The 26,948-nt window shown below is 39.9% G+C and overlaps 1 protein-coding gene across 1 annotated transcript; it reads left to right on the top strand.

Annotated features, from left to right (window-relative positions):
* Positions 1 to 29: 29 nt before the first annotated feature.
* Positions 30 to 26,948, top strand: nt5c1aa (5'-nucleotidase, cytosolic IAa). Its single transcript, XM_085447069.1, has 7 exons — positions 30 to 684; positions 4,693 to 4,737; positions 11,435 to 11,602; positions 11,701 to 11,830; positions 17,641 to 17,763; positions 23,264 to 23,448; positions 24,419 to 26,948. The coding sequence occupies exons 1-7, from the start codon at positions 529 to 531 to the stop codon at positions 24,773 to 24,775; spliced, it is 1,164 nt and encodes a 387-aa protein (XP_085303195.1). The 5' UTR covers positions 30 to 528; the 3' UTR covers positions 24,776 to 26,948.

The raw sequence follows: 26,948 nt of genomic DNA on the forward strand, positions 1-26,948 counted from the left end.
GATTGAATGGGACAGAGAGGAAGGGGAAAGGGAGGGAGAGGGGAGCAAGGGGATAGAGACAGGCAGAGAGGTAGCAGCAGATGGATTGCTGCACAGCCCGCAACATACTTACCGAGGACAGACTGTATGTGTGACAGCGCGTGTGTGCATGTACGCTGTCACAGAGGAGCACGGTTGTGAATGAGTATTTCATGTTGTGTGGAAGTGGATGCAAGGAGCAGTAATTCTCTTGAAGGGGTGGGGGGAACGAGGGATACAGACAAGTGAAGAGTCAACACTTTCGCTCTTCACACTCGGACTACTTTCAGGGCAGGTGCAACACCAACAAACCACTTTAGTAAGCCAATCACCAATGAACGTGACAGAAGAGTCTCCGTAAATGCTACAGACTGAGGCGGGACATATTCTGTGTTTGCTTGTGTTTTTTAAACATTTTTCTTTGTTTTTTTCGCCTGAGCGGAGGACAGTGTCTTTACCAAAGGTAGAGTAGTCTGGATAGCTTTGGGAGTGCAGACAGAGGGATCCTCTATGGTGAAAATGAGTCTGGAGCCTGTGCAGGTGATGAGCGGACAGGTCGCCGAGCTCAAAGTTGCCCCTTCGTCCAACGGCGACAGCGCAGGATCATGGGAGGGGAAAAGAGAGTTTGACAAAGACCACCTGGGCCTCACTGCCAAGCCAAAGCCAGTAAGTCTCACTCTCCACCCAGAACTGCATGTGTCCCACTTTTATTATGTAATCTTTCCAGATCACAAGAGCGCGAAGGCCTTGCCGGTTGAGACAATCACATGGAACCAAACAACCCTCTGTACTCCTCTTCCTTCTCTCCACCCTGTTGCTGCCCCCCCCACGCCCAGCTTATTCTCTCGAGTCAGCTGTTGACATTGCCCACGTGCGGTTTTAAGCACACCTTATAAAAAGGGGGGGACTGGGAATCAGGAGCGACAGGAAAACTGTGAGTCTGGCTGTGTTTTGGGGTCCACAGACTATGAGTTCAGAGTCTATTTCATCCTTTGCCTCGGTCATGAATGAATTGAAGAAAAAACTAATATCTTCTGTGTCTGCCAGAGTTTAGCAGCTGGGCAGGCAAGCTGATAATGATGATCACTCACTGGACGTGGGTGCACAGGCTCATTTACACAAGATTTAATGACAGCAATACACACGATGCCTTGTAATGATGTATTTCCAAATAAATCTAAGGTCACAGTCGACCTGTCTAACATTAGGGTTGCAGTTGCCACATGCTACATAGGCACATTTTAAGAAACTAGAAGATACGACCTATCAAAATAAATCTCCTACACATAATTAGAGTTGTTCTGCTCAAAGCGTTTCCATTTGGGAATTCCTAACAGACAAAGATTTTATGAACCGCACCTTTCACCCAAATCATAGATGGGCTGATGATGACCTGGTAGATGTCAAGAGGATGTTTTATATAATAGATTTAAACAAATGTACTGTAGTGAAATCACACAGAAAGCCAGCAGTCACATGCTTTAATCTCTTAATGAACAATTCGAATATATTACAAAGTTTGCTTGACCAGACTGCAGCTATACTTGATCGCTAGGTCCACAGCCTGGACTTATATTAAACTGTCGAGATGAAAACTCCAGTTTGTAAATGTTTAGCTTGGATCTCAGCTTACAATTAAAAGGGATCAGATCACACTCCCTGGCAAAGGTTTTGATTCTGTTTATAGCGTTGCAGGATATTGAACAGAACATACTGTACCATTTCCAGGGAATCACGGACCAGGCTGCTAAACTAATCCGAGTGACTCTGAGAGGGCATAACTGTAATGTAACTAACAAAGCATTTAGTAAGCTCGTACGATTAGAAGAATAAGGGCAAGAAGAAAAACATTAAAGACTGAGTTATGTATTCACAGGAAATGCAAGCTAACGTGAAAGGACTCAGCTAAAAGTGTCTAAAAGCCGAGTAATCTGTGCTGCTCGAAGATTAACGCAGCCACATCGGTGTATTTTCGGACTGTAAACATGCATCCCCATGTGTCCCAATGATAGCGCTTAGCTATCTGTCTAAATATTACCGCATCGTATTACCGTGTAATGCATTCATCTGAAAGAGCACATACCTACATAACAGCATTAGAGAAAACTGTATGTGATTATTTATCATAGGAACTGCACCGAATAGATTACACTGAGTTTATTTCAATGAATGAACTTTCTAATTGAACAAAAGAAATCACCATCTGGTTATGATCTCGTTTTCCATCAGGTGGTGTGATAAGTAATCAAACACAGTGAAATGAACTTTAAGCAGAACATATATAGGAGGACAAATAAAGGGTCATATTTGGAAGGTGTTACTTCTTTTTAGTCGTGCACTTTTAGCCATGTTACCGTGTCATATTAAATAATTCTTTAAATAATTTAAATGGTCTGACAAGTGTAACCAAATAGCACTGATAGACCTTTTCATTATATCTATGCTGAAACAGAACACGTCCAAAGGCAGGTAATGAGGGTTTTTTTTTTCAACCCTAATCCATTTGAAAACAGTTTAAATGTGGTGAACAGGTTTTATCTTAACTTGTTGTCATTATTTAAAATACAGGAAGGTCTAAAGCAATGCTGCAAACAATTTTTAAATCCTCCAGTATTGTATGAACACAAAGATGTATCACTGTGCAAGTAAATATCACACAGTTTCTACACTTTTTATACCTTTAGTTTTTCTATATTATAGATCATAAAGCAAGGTCAAACTCATTTTAGTTTGTGGGAAACACACAGTCCAATTTTTATCTTACTAGTTACCAGAAAAATACAGCTTAATAAACTTTTTGTTGCTGTTTCCTTTTACTGTAAAGACGTTTAAGCACATTCTGAAAATGCTCACATTAAAAAAAATCAAAATAACAAAAACAATCCAAACTAGCAAACTGACAATGAAATAGTTTTTGGCAATTATGTTCAGGTTCAACCACACATCATAGGTTTTCCACATTCAGTATAAAGAAACGCTACTGCAGTAAATCAGTCCAACTTCTTGGGCTTAACAACCACAGTTTGGTGCCATCTGTCAGCAAGGAGGCTGTAAAACTGAATAAATTAGCAGTTTGGACTTTATGCTAAGGATGTAATCCATTCCTACGGATTTGCAACATGCACAAAATAGTATAAAATTCCCTCCTTTGTAATGTTTGCTCTGTGCAAAGCTATTAATGGAGATAAATTGGACATTTTGGTTGGTCAGATCTTGTCCCAGAGATGTTTGACACCCTGCATCAGCGTAACTTTGTGCTCACATTCATCTCTGTCTAAATAAATAAATAAATACATCTGGGTAAATTCGCAGATGAGTAAACATGCAACTATTTTGCTGGTAATAACTGAAATGAGTAAAGAAAATCAGCAGCCTATTTATGCAAGATAATTCATAATTGTATTTGGGGGGGGGGGGTTATGTTGGTTGGGTCTGGAAATTACGCCCCTGCCCCTATGTTAAAAGACTAAAATTAGGCTTGTGGTGAGAGGTTGTGTGAGGTTAATGATGTAAAATGACTCACAACTTACAAAAAATGCAAAGTGACGACACATAAAAGACGTCTGTGTTATTTATACCCTACTCAGTGATGCCAGGCTGGTCTGTGTCACTGTCTCCCGTGACTTCCTGTAAGCCTCTTTTACACGTTTATCTTAGACAAGATCAAAATAAATCATAAATGAGTAATTATACTGTCAAACCTTCAACTATCATACCCAAAGTGTGGCATAAAAAATGCACAAACACTAACCAAATACCGTGCACGTTATTTCATGATGCATAATTTTCAGTTGGGTGATAATATTGGCCTGATTCTTAGACCAAACCTCATAAACCCTGTGTTAGCATTGCTGTTTCTGGCAGTGTCCGGTCACTCTGCCATGTTACCATATCTGCCGGTGCTGGAACAGACTGCATCATCACTGGCCTTTACCTTATCTATAAATATCTGCACCCCCCCGATCGCCTCACCCTGCCAGTCTCTGCTCACACTCTCACTGCTTTTATTTTCCCACCGCTTCCCCCTCTCACCCTCTTTCACCTTTTTTCTCTCCCCACCCCTGCTCCCCGTGGGTAGAAGGGATGTCTCTCAGGCTGTAATATGTAAATACCACATGACTCATGGATACCAGTCGGGGTATCCATGATCTGGGAAGCTCTAACGGGATTAAAATATAAAGGGGGAAGCTGAGCACCACTTCAGAATCACACTGAGGATTTTCCTTTTTTTCCTTCTTTTTTTTTTTTTATCACCATCAACTTTATTTATACAGTTGCCTCTGCCATCACAGACATCAGTGGGTTGGAAGTGATTATAGTTACTCTGAGTCCCCAGTGCAGAGGAGCCATATGACTGGGTTTGGAGGCCCGCTCAGAGAGGCCAGGCAGTTAACACTACTGGTATCAAATCACAGCAAAGCACCGGAGTCTTGCTCTGGGATCACTCTCAGACTGTGTGACACGTTATTCATAGAGTAGACTGTGTACCAAAAGTCTGGTACACCTGCAAAACTGTCTGAGATTTTGTGCACGTTGATCACATTTCTCGTTTGTCTCCATAGCTTTTAGAAATATGTAGAATTATGCGTCAGGCATAGCAGGACATTATTTAAAGGAAATATTGTGATGCTGAAAAAAAGCTTTGTGATGAATAAAAACTGTCATTCTGCTAAGGTGACAGGGAGACGAGCCCGGAAGGTGGAGGGAGGCGTGTTCTTCGTAAGTATGTCCCAGTTGAAAGTTGGTGTCCCAGTCAGTGCCACACCTTTCACCCTGTTTGAACCTCCTGTGATGGCTGTTGATGTGCTTGCATGATCACGGATACTCCCACTCTACTAACCAACGGGCTGACCTAACGCATCATCACGTGTGCTGTCATGTCGATCCATTCTTCACGTCCGTATTGGCTGCCGAAGGAATATACAGTCTCATACTCACCCTTCACTACACTGAATGTTTTGGTGACTTTGAAAAAATAATAGCAGTTTTTAGATGACATCCTCTCCTGCAGGCTCTGAAGCAACTCTCATGGCGCATATGAAGCTTTTTCTTTGTTTTAGCAAGTCACAAACCTACTGACATTTGTAACTACGCCAGTAACTAAACATCCAGCCTTTTTCAACAGTATCATGTGTGGCTCACTATTAGGAACTGGATTTGTTTGAAAAAAAGAAGTAATGATCTAATATTGTAGTTTGTTAAATATTTATTCTTTGTGGCCTTTAATTAACACCATCTCCCAGTGGGCATTCGTGTTACATCAGAGGTACTGATGGGAAAGATTCTCGTGTTTACAGCTTCTCGAGATGACAACAACTTGAGCTGGCAACTGCTAATCTGATTGTGCTACATCCAACGCTAACCAACAAAACAAAGAGACATGTACATTATAAAAAAAAGATATATTATAGGCAATACTATTTAAGGAGTAAAATTACAGTCTATAATTTGGCCAAAGATATGATTTTCTTTTGCAGCATTACCTCTGCAAACTGCTACCGTAGATTTTTAAATCCAACAATATGCAGTTGATGTGCAGACTTTCAGCTTTGATTCAAGGAGTTTAACAAAATCTATGTAAGAATAGAAAATATTTCTATACATAGTCCCTCACCCTCACTTTCAGAGGCTGAAAACCCCTAGATAATTGACTGACAAGCAGTTTTGTGGCCATCTTTCCCTTGTTTTATACACACACACACACACACACACACGCACGCACGCACGCACGCACGCACGCACACACACACACACACACATATGATAAATAAAGAAGTGTTAAATTTGCATTTTATAGCTTTACAATGTAATTTTAAATAAAAGGTCAAAGTGAGGGACCCCATTATTAGGCTGAAAAAACAAAGTTTAGAGTCAAGAAACACTTTCATGAATGGAAATACAAAGGGTTTACACTAAGGTGCAAAACATTGGTTACACATTAAGACGAAGGCCAGGTTAGACTTTGCCAGAGAGATGGAGCTATCGAAGGTGTATTCAGGCCTGGCAGAGCATCTCAGTGGAAGAAACACAGCATTTGGTGATGTCCATGGGTTCCACACTTCAGATAGAGTGCAAAAGATTTTCATTGAAGGATTATTTAATGCAAACCTCTTGTTAAACCCCTTGGATTCAAGCTGAAAGCTGCACTTTTGAAGTGCAGACTACGCAGGATTGATCTATTACACGCGGACAGTTCTGCTTCATTTCCAGCTTCATTTTTATATTCTTGGACTCTACTAGAGTAGTGTTGCATGATTCACAGTTCAAAAGAATCTTTATTTAGCCCCTCAGTCTATTTAGTGTGTGTAACATGCCATTTCAGCTCCTCTCCCTCACTGTGAGCCAACTTTCTTCTTAATGACTAGTTTTTTAAGACATTTGCCAAATTGATGCAGACCTTCTGCTTCCTAACGATACATTTCACTCTGACTAAAACATGAAGCAGATTTTTTTTAAACTTTTCTTCTCTTATTAAGTCAGCAAGAATAACACTCCACATTTTGTCTATTTTTATGCAGTTTTATTTTAACTGTCACTCCACTCTTGCACTCTTGCTCTTCCTTTTTTACTTAGTTTTGCTAAGACAGGCTGTAATTGTCAGAACTCGTGAACTCGTATGCCTGTGTTTGTATACGCTGCCGTAGGTAAATCCTTCAAGATGGCGTCAGGTTTAGAGTCGTGTAATTCATCTGTTATCACATTCATTGTGCTTCGCAGTCAGTGTTGATGTTTCATATAGTGAAACATATGTGGATCAGAAATGCATTACGACTAATAACAAAAAGAAGAAAACAATGATATTTTTCTATGATATGCATGCATGGAAAACATGTTTTTCAGTTCAGTGGACACAGAAATATAGAAACTGTCAAAATTAAATAGTGTTTCATCAAATCTATCCTTTAATCTGACTCCCATGTGGGATTAAGCCTAGCCAGGTGACGTGTGTGTTAACAGGTAAGTAGGCAACAGGTCAGCAAGCAGCAGGGTTGTGATGGAAAAGAGGCTAAATGCAGGAACAATGGCACGGCGCACATGTCGGCTTGTGGCCTATTTACAAGTACACAAGCGTCAAGGCTGAGATGAGAACAGGCAAACATCTCAATACACAGAATCCAACCCCTCACTCATCCATGTGGAAACATACTGACTCACAAGCACAATTTTAGACGCACTGAAAACAGCTGAAGATCACAGCACTGTATAAACAACAGTAAATATACAGTAAAATAATTAGCATCGGATTCAATCAATACTGCATCAGAACAGTAAATTTAAAAAAAAAAACCCATAAGCAACACTCCATTTACCCAGTGTCACATGACACACTTTCACACTTTCACATGCACATTAGTGTTCTCTGCATTGGTTGAAACACTTTGCCCCTTCACCCCACTCTTCCCACTACACAGGCACGAGTTCCTCTGCCCACTGTGGGCAATTATTGCCAGTTAACCCAGGAGGAATGCAGCTCCCCCCCGTCAACCCCTAAACACACAGGCCTGAGTGTAAACACACACATTGGGCAACATGAACACAATATGACACCACTGCGCCATCTAGCAGTTCATCTGAGACCATGGAAACAAAACACACATGTACAGACAAAGCTCCAAAGAGCTCTACATACACTGACTCGTTAAAATGGACCTCTCTGTTATTTAGTGAAATATAAAATTGTTGTTTTTCCTTTTTAAATGTATAGAATCTGAAAAGCATGAGGAAACAGGACGGGAGTGTTGACATTGTATTCTGAAGGTTTGACATTTTTGCCATTCATATAAAACAGTATGATTCCACACAAATTAAATTCTTATGACCATGTGCAAAGAACTTGGAGTCTTGTTACCTTTGAAGAGGTTTCTTTGAGGACAGGAACTAGGTCTGGGACTTTGGTAAATCAAGGTGCTGATAAAACAACAATAAATGTAGTGACTCTGCTCTCAGTTTGCGTTTAAATGGGCTCGAGCTGGCTGTTATGTGCAAACTGTTTGTGATAATATGGTGATTAACTGTGATAAGCTGGCAAAAAATTAGGAATCTATTGCCATCCACATACAAGAAATTCACATTAAACTGAAATTCACACTGACTAGTTAAATTCACAGACCAGCCAGAAGCTCATACAACAGAATTTCAGGAATCTCTCCACAAGTAGTCACACAGTTGCTGCATGATAGAGATACTGATAGGAACTGTTATTAAATAGGACTATGATTGGAATACAACAGCTTGGAAACCAGTTAAGTTGTTGAGTCGAGCTCCCTGTTGCAAGGAGACACATTGCAAATGACTTGTGTTGATCAGTGCAGACTGGCTCAGACTGCTGCCTACGTTTAAAAAGCAGCAATGATCTGCAAGCCTCCAAATTCTGAATGCCATTGGTCTATTTTCTCCTAGTCATATGAAGGTTTTTACTCTACTGCGGCTCAAACATTACCCTCCAGTTGGTGACTTCCAATAAAAATAAAAAGTAAAAGCAGTAATACTTGGCTAGTTGCGAGGGGACTCGTAGTCCCTGTGAAACTGATGACTGAAGCCCCACTCACACAGGCTTAGACACTCGTCAGGGGTCAGGTTACATCCTAGTAACTATAGGTTGCTAGGGAGAAATGTGGTTTCCCTGACCGCTTGCCAAGTGGATTTGTATTTAAGAACAGTACTAGAACGTACTTTTTAGTTCAAAAGCAAATTAAATTGGTGCGTTTGTGCATTTTCCCTCAACTTCTACTAAGACGCTGTTTGACTGTCTTTTTTGCACTGCATGTAAAGCCTGTTTATCCACAGAGCTCATGAGCAGGGAAATTTTCTTGTTAGACTTTTTCACGTGTTTGAGGCTAAAAAACACTTTAGGATTTATGATTTAGACCTTTGTCACCATGGTTACATTAACATATGTCACTCAGAGTCACAGAAATATGGAAAAATAACAAACAGTAGAAACAAATATTGGTCTTTGGTTTGGTCATTAATGTTGTAAGGGGTTTTTTGGAGCGGGGGGGGGGGGGGGGGGGGGATTTTGAATTTTTTATATATTTACGAAATTAAATGCCTAAAAATCCATTTGGAGCTTGATTATTTGGCCCTACAAAGGTTCTCAAGGACAGGCTTGCGTTGTGTTGACAGTGCAGGGACAAATTGTGTTTCTTTTAATTCTAGAGGGTAAACACAGGATGGAACTTGTAAGATGAAAATGCAGGAGGTCTGTGTTTACCACTTCTCCTTAATATTGTTTTGTGTCCCATGGTAAATATATCTTTTATATTTTTATTATTTTGTGTTTTGTATTTTTCTCTTGCTTCTGCACAATTCTAAATCTGATCTTTGCAATATTTTCATAATTACTACAGCCACATGAGGCTGAGGTGATATTGAAAGCTAACAACAAGCTGTAATCACGGACTGTATATTCTCTGTGTATGAAAAGAGAAGGGAATTTCAAACCTACACGCTTTCTAAAGCTCCAGCCACACAGGAAGTAATTTGCTCATCAGGCTTCGCATTAAAGCTGTTTGGTCATTGGTGGACATACCAGGCTCTGGTAGCCTCTAGTTAACCCTAATGCATTAACTGCAATGTCATATGTGAATCACCTGTATCCTGTGTTCTCATTGGTACACATTTCAGTCGCTTGGCTCGAAGCTGAGATTTTCAAAGTTTCACATGTGACCTGCCCACTTATTTAGAAGACAGTCCCTTGAAGTTGTGTAACAGCTACTACAGTAGGTATGCACTCTATTGGATTTCTCAGATTTCCACTTCTTGCTCAAGATGGTGACAGCCAAAGTCTGAGGTTTTAATACGAGAGATTATACACATCCACTTTTATATATACTCAGTGCTCTTAAGCCCAATTTCTTGCTTTTTTATATCTGAATGTTAAACTGTTTTCTATAAATGTTGAAATTATTAGTTTAAATGGTAAATGGTAAATGGCCTGTATTTATATAGCGCTTTACTAGTCCCTAAGGACCCCAAAGCGCTTTACATATCCAGTCATCCACCCATTCACACACACATTCACACACTGGTGATGGCAAGCTACATTGGCAAGTTTAACTTCATATGTGCATATTGTTATTAGTAACTCTTAATTTAGAATTGCTTTTATGAGTGCACCATGTTTAGTTTAACTGCAGTTTGTACTTTTTCTATTATAAAGGGATTTTGCCAACTAGATACTCTATTCTATGAAATTACATTATAATATCAAACAGCTTTAAAATTCACCCAAGATAGCACATTCTTTCATCTATATTCTTAACCTTCCTGCCTTCTTGGGACCTTTTTGTGCCACTGCTATGTGTTAAATGGCTGCCATTTCCACCGTGTTCAGTGGAATATAACCAAACTTGCCACAGGATAGTTTTTACCTGTCAATGTTAATATTCCAGTGTGAATTCCTTAAATCAGCCTAAAATGGCTGAGCAGCAGAAATCCCCACACCCATCACCCTGGGGACCATTTTCTGCCCATTGACTTCCATTATAAACGCTATTTTTCAACCCCAAATTATCATCATATGATTTTATTTTTTTCTTCTTTTCTTGGATGTCAATGAAGACTCAGGGCCTTGAAGTTTTAATTTTTAAATTGCAAAAAAAATGCAAAAAAAATAATGGCAGGTCAAAATGTATGTTGGTGCCAATCTTTGGTCCATCTAAAGGCCTACTTATAATGACAATCACATATTACTTCAACTGGTTTTTTGTGGAAATATTTAGTTTTGTTTTTTGGTTTTTGGGGCTTATAACACAGGGCGCTCATGTAATAACACTGGGATTTGAAGGGTTAAAACAACGAAAATATAATTAAAACTTTACATGAATATTTCAGGGAGAAGTAGTTTTACAAGGTTGGCTAATTTAAAGTGGAATAAAATATGGATATATGGTCTTTTTATGGCGTGGCTGAGAATGGTCCCTAGGGTGATGGGTGTGAGTTTTTTAAAGGATGGCAGGAGGGTTAAAAAACATAAAGAGACAGTTCCATAAACTCAAACAGTCACAATGTGATTGAAGTGAAGACTTCCAGCTCTAATTCAATAGTCATGAAATTGTCTGATTACTTTTCAGCCTCTGAAAATGGTTTTAATTCATAAACAGTTAATGCTGTACCTGTAAACAATTTTTGTGAGACTACATAGTTGAGTTTCTGAATATACATAGCCTTCATTCTCTATCACTCGAAATGACTCCTGTAATGTAATGGCATTCAAAGAAGTTAACATCGATAGCATTTAACACACTGATGTGAAGATAACAATAATAGACCAAAACAGCACGCACTCTTTAAATAACGGGCACGCATTCCTCTCTGTGTTTCCCATTAACCTTATCATTACTGTTCAGTGGTGTTCTCTTTTTTTGTTCATCTTTATCTTTCCATTGTCCACCTTGACTTTGGTTTTCTGCAGCCGAAGCCAGAGAACGCAGTGACCGTAGCTGTTTCCTCTCGGGTCCTGTTCCGGACTGAGCGGGAGCAAAAGGTGTTTGAGCAGCAAGGTGTGGAGGAATATCTGAGATACCAAATTGAACATGAGAACGAACCCTTTGCTCCTGGGCCTGCTTTCCCCTTTGTCAAGGTTAAAGTCACACAAGCACACACAGATGTTATTTTTTAATTCTTAAATTCTTTTTTGGTCTTGATTTTTCTCAGCTGACTGTTTCTCTGTCTTGACAGGCTCTGGAGGCGGTTAACGCTCGTCTGCGAGAGCTGTACCCCCAAAGTGAAGAACTGTTCGACATCGTTTTAGTAACATATAACCATGCCCACGTTGGAATCCGGCTCATCAACACCATCAACCACCACAGTAAGCCTAAAAACTGTCAGTGTACGCCACTGAAAATGAATTACTCGCCCTACGTGGCACTATTGAAAGATGCTATGCAGCAGACAGAGTTCTCAGTTTAAATAGCTTCCTGTCATGGGATAACAGTCCATTGATAGGTCAATTATATATCTGAAATTTCAAGCACCCACACAGACACTATCAGTTTGACAAGCTTATTATCACACTCTCCATGTTGCCAATCTGAACTATGCCCACCGCCCCCCACATCATGTCTTTGAAATTAGAGTCTTTAAAGACCTCATTTGGTTTATAATCAGGAGAAAAAATATAATGTGCTCAGATCTGCTGTATGCAGTAAGTAGCTATCAGCCATTTTTCTTTATGTCCATGACAGTGCTGACACAGGAATTGGAATCACCTCTCTTCATATCATAGGTAATAACTGCAATCCTTGAATTTTGGACCAAAACTGACTTTTGTTTCCGCGCAAACTCCATGTTTGTGTGACTCATTAGCAATAACAGTAACACGTTCCAAAGCAACATGTTACTGTTATCACATAAAATTTTTCAGTAACAGAGTAATATAACACATTACTGCACCAATCAGAATCTGTAATTACAGTCACAGTAATGCCTTGACTTTTTCAGTTATCTGCAGAAAAGAAAAAAAAAGGTCAAACAACAGGCCATTTTTCTTCGTTTTCAGTTTGCATGAGGAAGGAGGAAAATAATGGGAACTGTGTCCACATCAGAAACAAGTACATTATGCTGCTAACACAACTTCGGCTCTTTGCAAACATCTGCACACTAACAATGCTAACGAAAGCTAGCAAATCCCCAGATTGATGCTAAGGCTGAAAGGACACTTTACCATTACTTTGCTTTTAGCATTGCTTTCTGACAAGTAGTTAAAGAACATTTTTCTTAAGAACAGTAACATTTAATGTTCATCTGCTAACCCACCAGCTTGTCCCAGTTGTACAGAGATTGCAACTCTATTTTTACTCTGCTGTTACCGAGGCCTAAGACTGAGTTATAATTAGGAAAGAAGGAGTGAGGATGTTGGAGTATTTTGACATTTACCTTCAAAGCTGCATCACGTTTTGAAGACCTCAAGTGGGCATGACAGAAAGGTTGTAGGGGATTACATTCTGACATTTGAGGGCCTCGAGGGGATTGTGTGTCAAGGAATCTGGATAATGTACAACCATGTGTCCTTAAAATTTCTTAATCAGTTAGATAAGCAAGGGCATTTATACAGGGTGGCAGTAGCTCAGGAGGTAGAGCATCATCTACTGATCGGAAGGCTGGTGGTTCAATCCCTGGCTCCCCCTAGTCTGCATGCCAGATATCATTGGGCAAGATCATATTCATACTCCATTGCATCGGAGTGTGAATGGTAGTTGCTGTCTCTGTCTTTTCTCAGCAGTGCGCACACATGGAGCAACGTTTACCTAAAAGCACAGAAGACAGTGCATGTGTGTTTTATAGAGTACTTTGAGAAAGTAAAAAGGTGTGGATGGTAGAAGCAAATGTTAGAGCATGATCAGGGTTAACAACATTCCTGGGAGGTGAAGTTATTATCAATGATGAGAGGTACGCTGGAAGATGTTTTTTAGAAAAGAAAAATAATAAATAAATAGCATTTGATGTGTGTCAGTTAGAATCTTTAGTTCAACCAAGGGACAAAAAGAAAAAGAAAAAATACTGACGTGACAAAAAGCTAAATAATTATACTTAGTTTTCCTCCAAAATATAAGTTTAGGGCTGCTGCTGATCAATCACAACTTTACTAAGTGAAGCAGGTAATCCCTGTATAACTTAAAAAAATAGTCTATAAATGCATCTGCTTTTTTCTGGGGTTTTTTCTCAATTTAATGCTTCCAATAAGTGCACGCTTTCCCACTAACGTCCAAACCCAGCACCCAAAAGCATCCATACATCATCCAGAATCTGACGCAGGCTCAGCTGAGAGACAAACAGTGGAGTGTATGAACAGCTGACTGACAGGATCCTTCCCAGGGAAACTCTCAGACCCCGTGATGACATCCCTCTCACAGACCACTTCCTGTTCAGTTGCTCTAATGTTTTCAGATCCTCGGGGCTTCATGACGGGAGTGGGTTCAAGCTTATTTCCCTTTGGGATGTAAGAATAATCCAAGAGGCCCGAAACAAAAACAAGTCTGAGCGAAGCCACCAAAGCAACACTCGGCCTTCCAGATGCCGCCATGTTAGATCCTCTCTGGTGGCTCTATGTGAGGCATTCAAACAGTCGCTTGACCTCTGAGCGTTCCTGCACACTTAAAGGAAACATGGCTTCTCTGATAACATTGATAAGTGTTTCATGAGCATCTTTCCTGCAGTGGGTCTCTCTGAGTAGCAAAGCCGTGTTAAAAAGATTGAGGATCATTTATTCTAGCTTGAAACTGGATGTGCGAACTGGACGTGTTTATTTTTGATTATCAGCGCACCCAAACTGTTTTTCGAGGCAGAATCAAGTATTAAATTCCTGCACTATACACCTATGAATAATGGACGTGTGCAGGCATACACCTGACTTCTATAGGGGCAGAATTCTACCTTAGCTTGTAGCTTGTTCTGGGTGCTCTGCAGTGTCTTTTCAGTCATGTTGATTTCCTGTTTTATTACCATGTTTCAGATGTTTTGAACAAGCAAATAAATCATGCAAAGAAGCTAGATGAAAACATTTTTCTTAATAGACAGGGGAAAAAGATACAAGAACGTCAATGGCAAGCATATTTTCCCTCGAGTGACTCCCACGCTCCTGCACCAGTCTGAAACACAGGATGAGGTGCGGTACAGCGTAGGGGAAGGGGAGGGGGTCAAACTCACCAGGGTCTGACTACAAAGCTAAATAAACCATTAAGAAAATCTTCAGAGGACAGTTGGTTCTTTGAGTAACTGAGAGGAGATTACTCAGGGGGCTTAAAGCAACACAGTTCCTCTGTTCCTTCTGGAGTCCAGCTCGTTTTGCCTAGAGCCTGATTATGAGTCACACTACATTTATCTGCCTTTGTTTCTTTCATGTGTCTTTAAAAGTGAACTTCACATTTTGAACTGATTACCAGAACAGCAACAGGCAAGGTTTATACATACAAATGTAGCCACCAAACTGCACAAAAATATCGAACTTTGCTTGTTTCAGCCTGAAGAATATTCGCTTTGTCCGCCTGCTTGTCCGTATGTTCTGTATTCAGCACAGAGCTGCACCTGCCTGGTTTGCCTCAGCATTTACTCCTATATTAATATTACATTATTATAGTCGACAGTGGGCTCTGCAAATTATTCGCAGTGGGGTATATATTTTCCCACATATTTTCCCAGTTCTTTGGAATGACGTGGGATAAACTTACTGAGCCTATAATACATTGAGGCAAAACTTGATCAAAGTTTTTTTTATATCCAGCTAAAAAACAAACAAACAAACAGACATTTCTTATCAGCTTGGACTCATGAAAAAATGGAAAACTCAAGAAAGAGCATCTATTTGCTCATGTACATGGACGTCAGTTGTTTTGTGTTTTTGTAAGGTCTCAGTTCCACAGGCCCGGAGATGGATCGGTGATATCCTTTAACCTCAGGTTGGCAGATGGTTGCTGATGGTTGCTGGCAGTCTCCAAGCAAAATTTATTTAAAAAGAAAGGTTTACAAGCAAACCAGAAAGGGAGAATGTTCACCGTTGCTTTGCACTTTTCACAGTTTAACGACTGCTTGGAGAGTAGTTTGAGAGTGTTGCATCAGTCTACTAGCATCTATAACAAATCCAAAAATGTTTTTGATCTGCCACCTGTTTTGTGCCCAATTTTCACCTGAGAGCGAGGAACCTCCAGCAACCACTTGCCAACCTATTGGGGGATACATGTTTTTACCTAGAAAATAGAAGTTGCCCAGGTGTTATCAACTGATCTGTAGGTCTGTGTGACTGAGGCCTTAGACCAGGGATGGCAAACTCATTTAGCATCGTGGGCCATGTAGATAGTCAAAAAACACCAATAGAAATTTTTGTAGAGAAAAAACCCAGAGACTTTTCTGTCATCAAATTGTTTAATTGATACCTAATTACTTTGCTGTATGAATATCCAAGAGGGAGGTCTTTATCAGTAAGAAAAGGTAAAAAACTTGTGAAAATACAATTAAAAGTCCAAGTCTTCATAGGACGTTTCTGGCACCCGGACCTGGTGATGGACACAGCTGCCTTAGACTTAGCACAGCTTTAACCTCCTAGGACCTGGCGTCCATATATGTGGACATCACATTTTGGGTTGTCTAGACCAGATTACTAAATTTTGCTCTACTTGGGCCTGATATGCACTTACGGGGACATTATAATGCCATTGTTCTATCAAAATTTAAAACGAATGTCCTCAAATGTGGATATCAAGCCCTTGTAGAGTAAAATCAGGTAAAAACATCATTCTTTGTTTTTACATTCATGAGGTCCCAATCAGCCCAAACAGCAAAGAGAAATTAAAAATGCTTGCTACGAAAGAGTTCGGGTCTTCCCTGCTGCAGCATGTACCGAGAACATTTTAAGCCATCTTTTGTTATTTTTGGAGCGGTTACAACATATAAGCATTTAGATTATACCCTGCTTGGAAAAAAAAAGTAAGGGAAACTCTCTAATCAGAGTATAACACAAACTCAGTTAATATTCAAGCTGTCCAATTACTGTATCCATATCATCTGCTTTAGAGCAAATCAAATGTGTGTTTTCACTTGCAGCTGACTTTTTACACTAAAGGTCAGTGAGTACAGCGTAGACTGGAATAACAGTTAGCTTTGCAGCGTTACAGTCTCAGAAGGTCATTAGCTGCTGCAGTTTAGGCTCTAAAATGACAATTTTACAACATATAGAAGCAAATTACATGGAGTAGAAGTTTTAATGTACTCTGATATTTTATTTGCCTCTTTTAAGTTCCCAAACGTTGTGGAAGCCCTGTGCTAAAAAAGGCCAGTGGACCTTTATTGTGGATGAAGATAAATTCATGCCTCGGCGATTGCAGCTTTAAATAATTGGAATAACCTTCACATTTCTCTTTTTATAAATCTCCCGTCCACACTAACCTCCTCCTCTTACATCATCTCCATATATCTTAGGTGTCGCCTACCTTTTCATTCTATTATGACCTTCAACTCTAATCAAACTCAATCCATCACCAGATATTACTCTATTTTACTCCCGTGCCCTTTCTAATAGCCCCCCATCCTCTTTTCCCTCATAAATACCAGCTCATTTTACCCAAGGACACAGATATAATCCGCAGATCTGTACTCGTGGATCTAATTACCTAATATCAGTCTCTTCTCATTTTCCACATACCGACTGTCCACTGCTCGGTGGATCAGTCCACAGCAGCGAATTAAAAGGCCTCCCAAGCCAAAATGTAAACAGACACTTTCCCACCAAGTCTTTTCGCTTCCTCCTCTCATCTGCACAGCCTCCGTCTTCCCGCCCTTCTATTAACCCCCTCTCTGGACCCTCTCCATGTTTTAAGTACTTGTAAGTTTATCCTCTCACCATGTCTTTAGAACATCTTCGCTCCTTTTTGCCGTCCACGGCCCCCGAAGTGACCCTTTCGTGAACTCCCTGACAGTCAGAGCCCCAGCTTCTAGTGCAAATATAGATTATATAAGCGACTCTTTGAAGTCATGCGGTGTTTGCTGGTATGCTAACATGCAAATAGATGCATTTATCAACACTGTAATGGATCTGTAATGCTGATGATGGACTGAATGCTGACATTTAACACCAGATGATGTACTGAAATTAAAAACCTTGTTGCTATTTGTTCCTCTCATCCACAGACTTGTTCATTGAGAGGTTTTGTATGACGGGGGGGAGCAGTCCTATTGGCTACCTGAAGGCCTGGCAAACCAACCTCTACTTGTCTGCTGATGCCAACAAGGTTAGGGAGGCGCTGACTGAAGGTAAGGCCAGTCCTGCCACAAAGCTGAAAAATACTTAGAAGTTACTAAAGTTTACAGCTTTTTCTACGTTTCACACCAGATTTTTTTTTTTGCATTATGTGACTCTTATATAATAATGATTGAAAGCTGTAGCACAGGACTTTTACAAGCTAATAAATATCTGTTTATTAGCATTTTTAAAAAAAGAGTTTACACAGTGTTATTGAAGTATATCGTTACCTCGTAACTCTGTATTTTGCACAGTTCTAAACCTGCTGTCTTTCATTGACTGTATATAAAAGATGGCCATTGTGTCGTACTTTATTAGTTTTGGATTGCTCATTTTGAAGCGTTAATGCTAGCTTTTTTCCCCCGCCATTTTTTTGTGTCTCTGTTTGTGTGTGTGTGTGTCAGAAGTTTTGCATGAAACGGAGAACCAGCTTGACAGCTAAAGCTTGTCAGCTTGGTGAGCAAGCGGCATCCATAAATGGTGGAAGTGTTAGTAAACAGTTGACCTTTGCTCCAGGAGGGGCAAAGGGCCTAACCAACCACCTAAACATAAACCATAAAATGTACGAGTGCAACACACAAAGATGGCTGCTAACTGGTAGTAAGTGATGGATAAAGAAAAGACTAGAAAATTCTCTTGCAAATATTAAAGCACAAACGTCTTGCTGGACCACACAGCAGATCATATTGGAATTAATATTCTAAATTCCATTAAAAAGTGCAAACAGCACAAAAATTAAACTCGAATTAAAGTAAAATGAGGTCTAATAAACAGTGATTGGACCAGAGACCAATACACAGGACTATCAACATGCTTTTTTATTTTTGCATTTTAAGATGGGATTTATTGGGGATTAAATGGCTTTTGGAACGGGGCCTCTTGTAGTCCTTAGATTAACTGCAGATTTTGTCACCTCAGCATTAACCTAATTTTCCAGTTGTAGAGCGTGGGATGATTGGTTTACCAGAAAAACTAGGAACAACTAAAACAGGAATAGAAAATTGAGGAATCTCCTGAGGATGGGTTACTGAATAACCACTAATCACCAGAGAGGATTACATTAGTACAGCATTTGGTTTATGTTCATATAATTACCATCCGACTATAGTGGAAGACAAAAGAATTCAGATCTGAGAACAGTAGATGGCAGTGATCGTGCTCGTATTTGCCTCCAAATATGGGGTGCATTGCCACAATAAAAAAATATATTTATGCATGCTAGTATCCTGGTGTCCTCCTAGAGATCGGAGTAATTTAAATGGAGTAATCCAGTTATATGTTTTAGACATTTAGAAAGTCTCACAGAAGCAGTTTAGCATACAAATTAAAGGCAAACCAGTAGCATCAAGTCATACACGGCCCTCACACACTCCGTTACTTCAGCTTTATTTTGATCAGGGAAATGTGTCCGAAGGAATGCCTTCAGGAAGCTTTCGTGCCTCACATTTAATTAAATCGTCCTTCTGAGGAAGCTTGATCTTGAATTCTTTTCAAAGCACGCGTCATGTAACCGCACTAGTTGTTTTGGCCTATTTGCATGCATTTTATTTACATGTAGTTTCAGCACACTTGACCTTTTCCAAGCTGGATAACAAAAACTAGTTTTTGAAAGTCTTTCCTTTTTTTCAGACACAGATAGAAATGTTTTGAAATATACAGGTTCAAGTATGATTTGAAATTCATAGCAATAAAAAACTGATCTAATCCCTAAATCATAAATCCCCAAATATATGCCATGTCATACATAGAAAAACTACAAAGCAGCCTGCACACACACACACACACACACACACACACACACACACACACACACACTGTGCTAGGAGTGTACATTGTGTAATGTGTGTGTATTTGCATAAGAAGTAGCAATGACATCTTCTGCAGTGCTGCTGTGACTTTAGTCTTTGCACTCTATTTGATGGTTTCCATGGTGCCATGGCACCGTGAGGGGTTACCAACATCCTATTTGTTGTAGCTTTGGCTAATTTGTGTCACAATTTGAAGTCACTGGTCATTTTCTGCCAAAGAAATAAGATCCATTAAAATGCAACGATGGAAAATTTGTGGGACTTGAGGTGACAACCACATCCAACGATTTAAATCCCTTCTGTGCAGCGAATTTCATGCTGCATTATTACTGCAGCCAACACAGAGGAGGTTTTTGTGACACAATCTGTGTCACTGGGTGTATAACTTGAGACAAATTTAAGGAAAATTAACTGGCTGTGTAAAGCTTCAAGTGGCTATGGTTTAAGTTCTGTCGCACAGTAAACCTGCTCTGGAGCACGTAAGAAATCCACAAGTGCAAAATGAGTGCCTACTGACTAGGGATGGGTACCGGTGTCCGGTGCCATGATGGCACCGGTTCTGACATAAACGGTAGTAACCAGACCGAAAAGCAGCGCACATTTCGGTGCTTTATTTCGGTGCTTTTTTTCCCTGAGCTGTGATACACTTTAGATTCTAGCCAATCATTTTACGTTTCCGAGGATAGTAGGCGGGGCCAGGTACGTACGTTCTGTTAGAGCAGAGCTACAGATTAAAAATGTCCAAGGCGAAGCGGTCAAAAGTCTGGCTTTACTTCATAGCAAAATATGCAAACTCAGCAGCCTGCAACAAGTGCTTTAAGCTGATACTGTGATACTGTCAAAGGAGGTAACACCTCGAATCTCATGAAACACCTGGCGACGCATAGCGTTTTTTTTAAAAGCCGAGAAATGCGCCGTATTTGATGGCAGCAGCAGCCGTTCTTCTCTGCGTGAGTAGCTTAATGTTGTTCTTGTGTGATTTACGTTGAGTAGGCTAACCACGTTATTACATTAATGCATGTAAGGTGAACTAGCAAACATCATCATAGCTACATGCGGCTGTCCTCTTGTTTGATGGCAGATACTCCCTTCACCCTGGCTAAAAAGGCTAAAATGACTAAAGAAAAAGTGGAAAACAGTTAAACATGAGAGGTTTAGGACAAAGTTTGTGTTTTTTCCATTGTTTAAGCACTGCTTCCAGCCAAGAGTGATACCATATATGCCCCATAGCTGCAGAAAAGGCTAACATTGTTATATTTTTACAAAAAACAGCTGAACATGAGAGGTTTTTGGACCAATTTTGTGTTCTCCATTCTTTAAGCACCGGTTTGAGCACCGTTTGAGCACCGGCACCGTTTCAAAAGTACCGATTTGGCACCGGTATCGGATAAAACCTAAACGATACCCATCCCTACTACTGACCAATCAGTTTGCCAGAAAATCGCATCACCATTTCTGGAAGATAGTGAGACGTTTTTCTTTCCCGACAAGCACTGAGAGGAAATATAATAGCTCAGGAGCAACATTACTCATAGCTTGTTTTTCCCCGTTGGCCTCAAGTAGCAAATCAGTTTTATTTTTCTATCAGCCTTAACATAGAAATGTAATCCCAACACAGGACGGTCTAAGCCATGCACTTTATGACCTTATATAAAATTTGCAGATAAACCCACTTACTGGTTTGAATTCTGTTTTTATCTTTGCTCTTTGTTTGCTCTCACATAGTTTTAACCCTGCTGGGTTACAGCTGAAAGAATTCATGAATTTTATCTGAGACTTAATTATGGGCTGTCTGTAAATGGACTGCGTTTATGCACCACTTTTGCAGTCTTTCTGACCTCTTGAAGCACTTTGCACTACAGTCACATTCACATATTAATACAGCAGGTTTTCACAAGGTGTAGAGCTTTCAGCTGTATTGTGTTTAACCTCACGTTATAATTTTCGTTTTGTTTGTAAAATATCCGCTCTGCTTCCCAGGAGACCTGTGCATGCTTGTGATTGGTCATTTGTTGCAAACGTTACCCTCTTCATGTGCACACACATGCTACTTAGGGCATGCCACGTTGATGACTGGGAAGGCCACAGAACAATACAACCTAAAGGGATCAAGGGTTTCCTTTAACTGTCAACCATCTGTAGCTGTCAAGGCATCTCCAGGGACTTTCTTCATGTCATTTACAAGCTTCGTGCCAGTAATGCCGCACCTCTGTGGGAGGCAGCTCCTCAAAAACACAGAGCACATAAGCAGTGAAGCAAAGGAAGTGGTTCTGACATTTTACTTGAAAGCTCTTAATTAGCTGTAAATCCATTTGTTAATACTTCCTCTGAGTGTTAGAGCATGTTTTTAAGGACTGCGGCTATGAAGGTGACAGTTAAAACCTTCCTGATTTGTTCTGTTTCTGGCAGGAAATGAAAGAGAGCACTGAATGAAGTGAAAGATGCTTTTTTGCACCTTAGAAAATCAAAAGATTTATTTGTGAACTGAAGTGACGTTTAAAAGCTGATTTTATCTAAACAAGTGATGTCTCTGTTTACTTGATTCTCAACCACTCAATATGCAAAAACACTGTTTAGAAAAATTAAAGGAACACTTTTTTTAATCCGAGTGTAGCACCAACTAAATTAAGATGCCTTGCTGTGTCTCCCAGCACAGTGTCAAGAGCATGGGGAAGATTCCTGGAGACAGACAGTTACTTTAGGGCCCTTAACCCACCAGCAAGACTGTTATTTGCTTCTGTGTGCAAGAAGGAACTGGATGAGCACTGCCAGAGCTACAAAATGACCTCCAGCAGGACACTGGTTTGAATGTCTCTGACCAAACAATCAGAAACAGACTTTATGAGGGTGCCCTGATAGCCAGTGGATCCTGTGCTCATTGCCTGGCACCGCGGAGCCCAGTGGGCATTTGCTGTAGAATAGCAGAATTAGCAGGTTTACCGCTGGCACCCTGTGCTTTTCACAGAGAGAGAACAAGTTCACCCTGAGCACATGTGACAGACATTAAAGAGTCTGGAAAAACTGTGGAAAACGTTATACTGTCTGTAACATCGTTGGTCTTTCAGTGATGGTCTGCAGAGAGATATCCATGGCAGGTATACTGGCTAGGTAATTGCAGACTGGCTGCCATTAATATTAGGATGAAACCCTTGGATCTTTGTCAGGCCCTACACTGGTACACTAGGTCCTGGGTTCCTCAAGGTGCAAATGACAATGCCTGCTCTCATGTGGTGAGAGTATGCAGGAGGTTCCTGAAAGATTAAGAAATTGATATCCTTGACTGGCCCCCAGTTTACCTCAAATTGTCCAGGAGCTCTTTGATGCTCTGATCCAGATCTTGGGGGAGATCCTCCAGGACACCATCCATCATATTATTAGCAACATCCCCCATGAGCCTGTGGGGACCATACACACTATTCAGTACCAGTTTGAGCTGCTGCAATGAAAGGAAAACGGACTAGCCATGAACTGAAACATGAAGTAAAGGAAGCAGGGCAAAATATCTGATAGGGAACGCAACTCCTGACTCCCTCTAAAGAAGAAATGCAGAGAGTGCAGTTCAGAATTAAGTGCAGGAAGTGAAGGAATTAATCATAATGTACTAATGTTAAAAACAAATGAAGTGTACAAACACAACTTCTCTTTAGCTGTAATTAGCTAAGTGATAGTTGAGCCCTTTATTGTCTTATGCATTTGTGTTCAGGCATCGCAGCAGCCACAATGTTCATGCCGGAGAAGATGACAGAGGTATCCGAGTCCCAGCTAAGAGTGGCATTTGATGGCGATGCTGTCCTCTTCTCAGATGAGTCAGAACGCATCTTCAAGGCCCATGGGCTGGACAAATTCTTCGAACATGAGAAGGAAAATGAGGACAGGCTACTGGACCATGTTGGTATTCTTTAATTGAATTTCTTTGCATTGATTTTTATTCTATTCAGTTTTATTTATAGCGCACCAAATCACAACAACAGTGACCTCAAGGTGCTTTCTATTGTAAAGACCCTACAATAACAGAGAGAAAACATCAACAACAGTTTAAACTAGCACTTTAGTGACAGAGGGAAAGAAAAACTTCCTTTTAACAAGAAGACAGGCAGGGTGTTTTGTTAATACGTTTCTCTTAACAGGATCCGTGGTGTTGGTGACAACATAAAGTACATCCTGCACCCTAACCCTCCGAGGTCATTGGTCACAACCCATAACCCTATCAGAATAGGGTTGTTTGTTTTTGTTAAATTGTTCTTTCAAGGCAATCAGAGAAGAAAGAAAAAAAATTTCAGGTGACACAACAAAAAATATTTCACATTTTCTTCCTTGAAAATTCAGTTTTGCCTTTCTTTAAAATAAGATTAGCAATTAGCTTGGAGCTTAGAAGGTTAATACCTGAGGCTAAATTTCAAAGAAAAAGAAAAGAAAAATTAACTGCAGATTACACACACAATATCCCAGACTGAGATGACTCCAAAGAGTGTAGCAATCCTTAAAAACATTATATTCTTCCTAATATTATCTTTTCCAAGCAGCCTCAATGATGAGCGTGCATATGGTCTCCACATGAAATCCATTTCAGTAACTGATTATTCTATGAATATATTATGCAAAATTAAATGAAATAATAAATTGTTTCTAAAGACTGTCAGTTGACATGTCATTCTCCTTGACAACCAGCAATTTCGGAAATTAGCAGTGCATACCTCACGCTGTGCTACATTACAATAAAATGGTGCTAGCTCAATCAGGGTTTGTATGTGTTACATACACATAAAGCTGATGCGTGACAAGTCAAAGATGAGTCAAATCTTAACATATATACAAGAAAACAGATAGCAGGTCCTCACTAGCTTTTCCTCTTTGGCAGGGTCCCCTGAAGGGCTTCCTAGAGGCACTGGGGAAGCTCCAGAAAAAGTTTTACGCTAAAGGCCAGCGTCTGGACTGCCCTATCCGCACCTACCTGGTCACAGCTCGTAGTGCAGCAAGTTCTGGGATTCGGGCTCTCAAGACACTTCGGGCCTGGGGGCTGGAGATCGATGAGGCCTTGTTCCTTGCAGGAGCACCAAAGGGCCCTATGCTTGAGAAGATAAGGCCACACATCTACTTCGATGATCAAATGTTTCACATAGAGGGAGCGGCAGAGATGGGTACCATCGCTGCACATGTTCCCTATGGCATTGCACAGAAACATAACTCCAAGCACAACACCAGCGCAGGGAAGTAGACAAAAGGACTTTGGATGTTGGTGACCTGGTAGAGGGAGGGGATATTATCTTAGGACAAAACAAAAAGTTGTTAAAGTAAAATTCAGATGATGAACTTTTTCTATTTTTTAACTGTATGGAAGTACATGTTTGCTTGACCACAGTATCTACTGCCTCGGCTTAGTGCTACTACTTTAGGAGTCAGATAAGAAATCTGGATAAAGGTCAACAAGAGGTCTGGAACCTGAGATGACCCAATAACCAAGGTGTCCAAAAACAAGTGTTTCATTAAATCATGCTTTGGTTCTTGACTAAGTATTTCTCTTACTACTCCTTGTCTTCATAGCGAAGACAAGGAGTGAACAACTGAATTGTTTATATATATATATGTAACAGTGCACTGAATGTTAATAAATGAACTGTGAGCACAATGCAGAGATATTATATTGTTAACCATTATGGTGATGTACTATAGCATGAAAGTAATAATTTAAAGTTTTGTCAAACATTTTATAGTTTGATTACACACAAATGTAAAAAGATTAGGATGCAGCTGTACAAAATGTGTTGTATATTACTGAAGCATTCAATGCCATCTGTTCTTGTGTTCCAAAATCCAAATCAAATATAGAAAGCCATTTGGTGCCTTAGGAGTGGAATTATAGTTCTCTTGGGTGAACACAGGCAGGAGGGCACAGACGGTTTGTTTTATACTTCAGTGAAATATGTTTCTAACTGTTTTAACCCCACGTGGCACCTGACAGGATCTTAGACACTGTGATGTGTTTTTATCCAAAATACCCTCCACTCCTTTGTATTTGGAAGTATTTTAACTATAACAATATTTGAACTACTGTAATGTGGAGTGATACGAGAAACTCGTGGGAGCTTTGGCTTTGCATGATGCTTCGCAGCTCAGAGCGGTTCAAATGGTACGTAATTAGCATGCTATATTGATTGATTTCTTTTCTTTTTTTTCTTAAAGATTTGTGTCTTTTTTTTTTAAAACTTTTTTTTTGGAGAGAGAAAAGAACAATGGAAAAGAGAGATGGATGAGATATGCAACAAGTTTCCCCTGCTTGCAATCAGACAGGTCACAAGTAATGTATGTGGTATGCAACTTAACCAATAGTGACCACACAGTGTTATAAATATATTACTGTAGCGAAGAAACCACGTTATTTACATTTCTAGTTGCAAACTATGGCTGTATGCTCTAGAAGTTGCCTTTAGTTTCAATGAATGTATAACTTACAGCCAGTTATGTTGTATGGCTTCCATGACGTTTTATGCAATCCCATAAACGACAGAAAACCAAAGTAAAACTTGGCAATTACATGTTAAAACCTAAGCTTGTTAAGGCTTTCACAGTTCATGGCATAGCTAAATGGAATTTTGATCCGTTTAAGCTGATATGTAGCATGCTAAAGTTTACTGTGCTAGCATGCTAATGTTCCCACAAATATGTGATCCTAAGGAGGTCTTAGTCTAACAAAACACTGACTTAACTGAATGAACCTGCGTTTTACCTTCATATTTAACCAGTGGAGCAAGTGTCATATTTTTACAGGTTTGCTAACCTAAGAGATTTTTGAAAGCTAGATCTTTTGCTAATATTCCAACTAGAGCACACACGTTATAGGTAGACATAAGCCGTCAATCTTGGGTTGAATTCTCTGTCTTGTATACCCAGGTGACTTTGTTTAATGGTGTAAAGTTTCACCATCATAAATCCATTTCTAAATTGTAGTTAGAGAATCTTGCTAATGTTTGATAGAAAAATATAAATGTTTCTATTATAGACAAAATCCCTGCAGTGACCTTTAGAAAATGCCAGTCTACTTCACATGACTCTACTTGTAACCAGTGTATAATTAGAGACGCATCATTACGCTCAATCAGTCTTCTGAGTACCACGGGGTTCAGAAAAGTGACAAGCAACCCGCAGGTTTAACCTCACAGGCAACACACATACAGTAATTAAACAGATGTGTCTCTTGGCAAACTAAAACAACTGCTGACTTGTGAGCAGATAAAGTTTCAGCACGACAAGCTAATCAGGGAACTCTGGGCTTCAGGGTGACATTCGGTTTCAGCTTGAACAGATTCAACAGCACTTTGATAACTGCTTTATTGAAGGATTTGCAAGATTAAGAAAATGTAAATGGACAATAAATAAAGATTACAATTGAA

The sequence above is a fragment of the Copadichromis virginalis genome, linkage group LG22 (assembly GCF_057382275.1).
Source record: "Copadichromis virginalis isolate Kocher_CV1m ecotype Utaka linkage group LG22, C_Virginalis_male_GT1.1, whole genome shotgun sequence".
In the NCBI taxonomy this organism is placed as follows: domain Eukaryota; kingdom Metazoa; phylum Chordata; class Actinopteri; order Cichliformes; family Cichlidae; genus Copadichromis; species Copadichromis virginalis.

Coding starts and splice junctions, on each gene's coding strand:
- nt5c1aa (XM_085447069.1), top strand. CDS start 529: ATGGTGAAAATGAGTCTGGAGCCTGTGCAGGTGATGAGCGGACAGGTC. Junction 685..4,692: donor TCACTGCCAAGCCAAAGCCA/GTAAGTCTCACT, acceptor CATTCTGCTAAG/GTGACAGGGAGACGAGCCCG. Junction 4,738..11,434: donor TGGAGGGAGGCGTGTTCTTC/GTAAGTATGTCC, acceptor GGTTTTCTGCAG/CCGAAGCCAGAGAACGCAGT.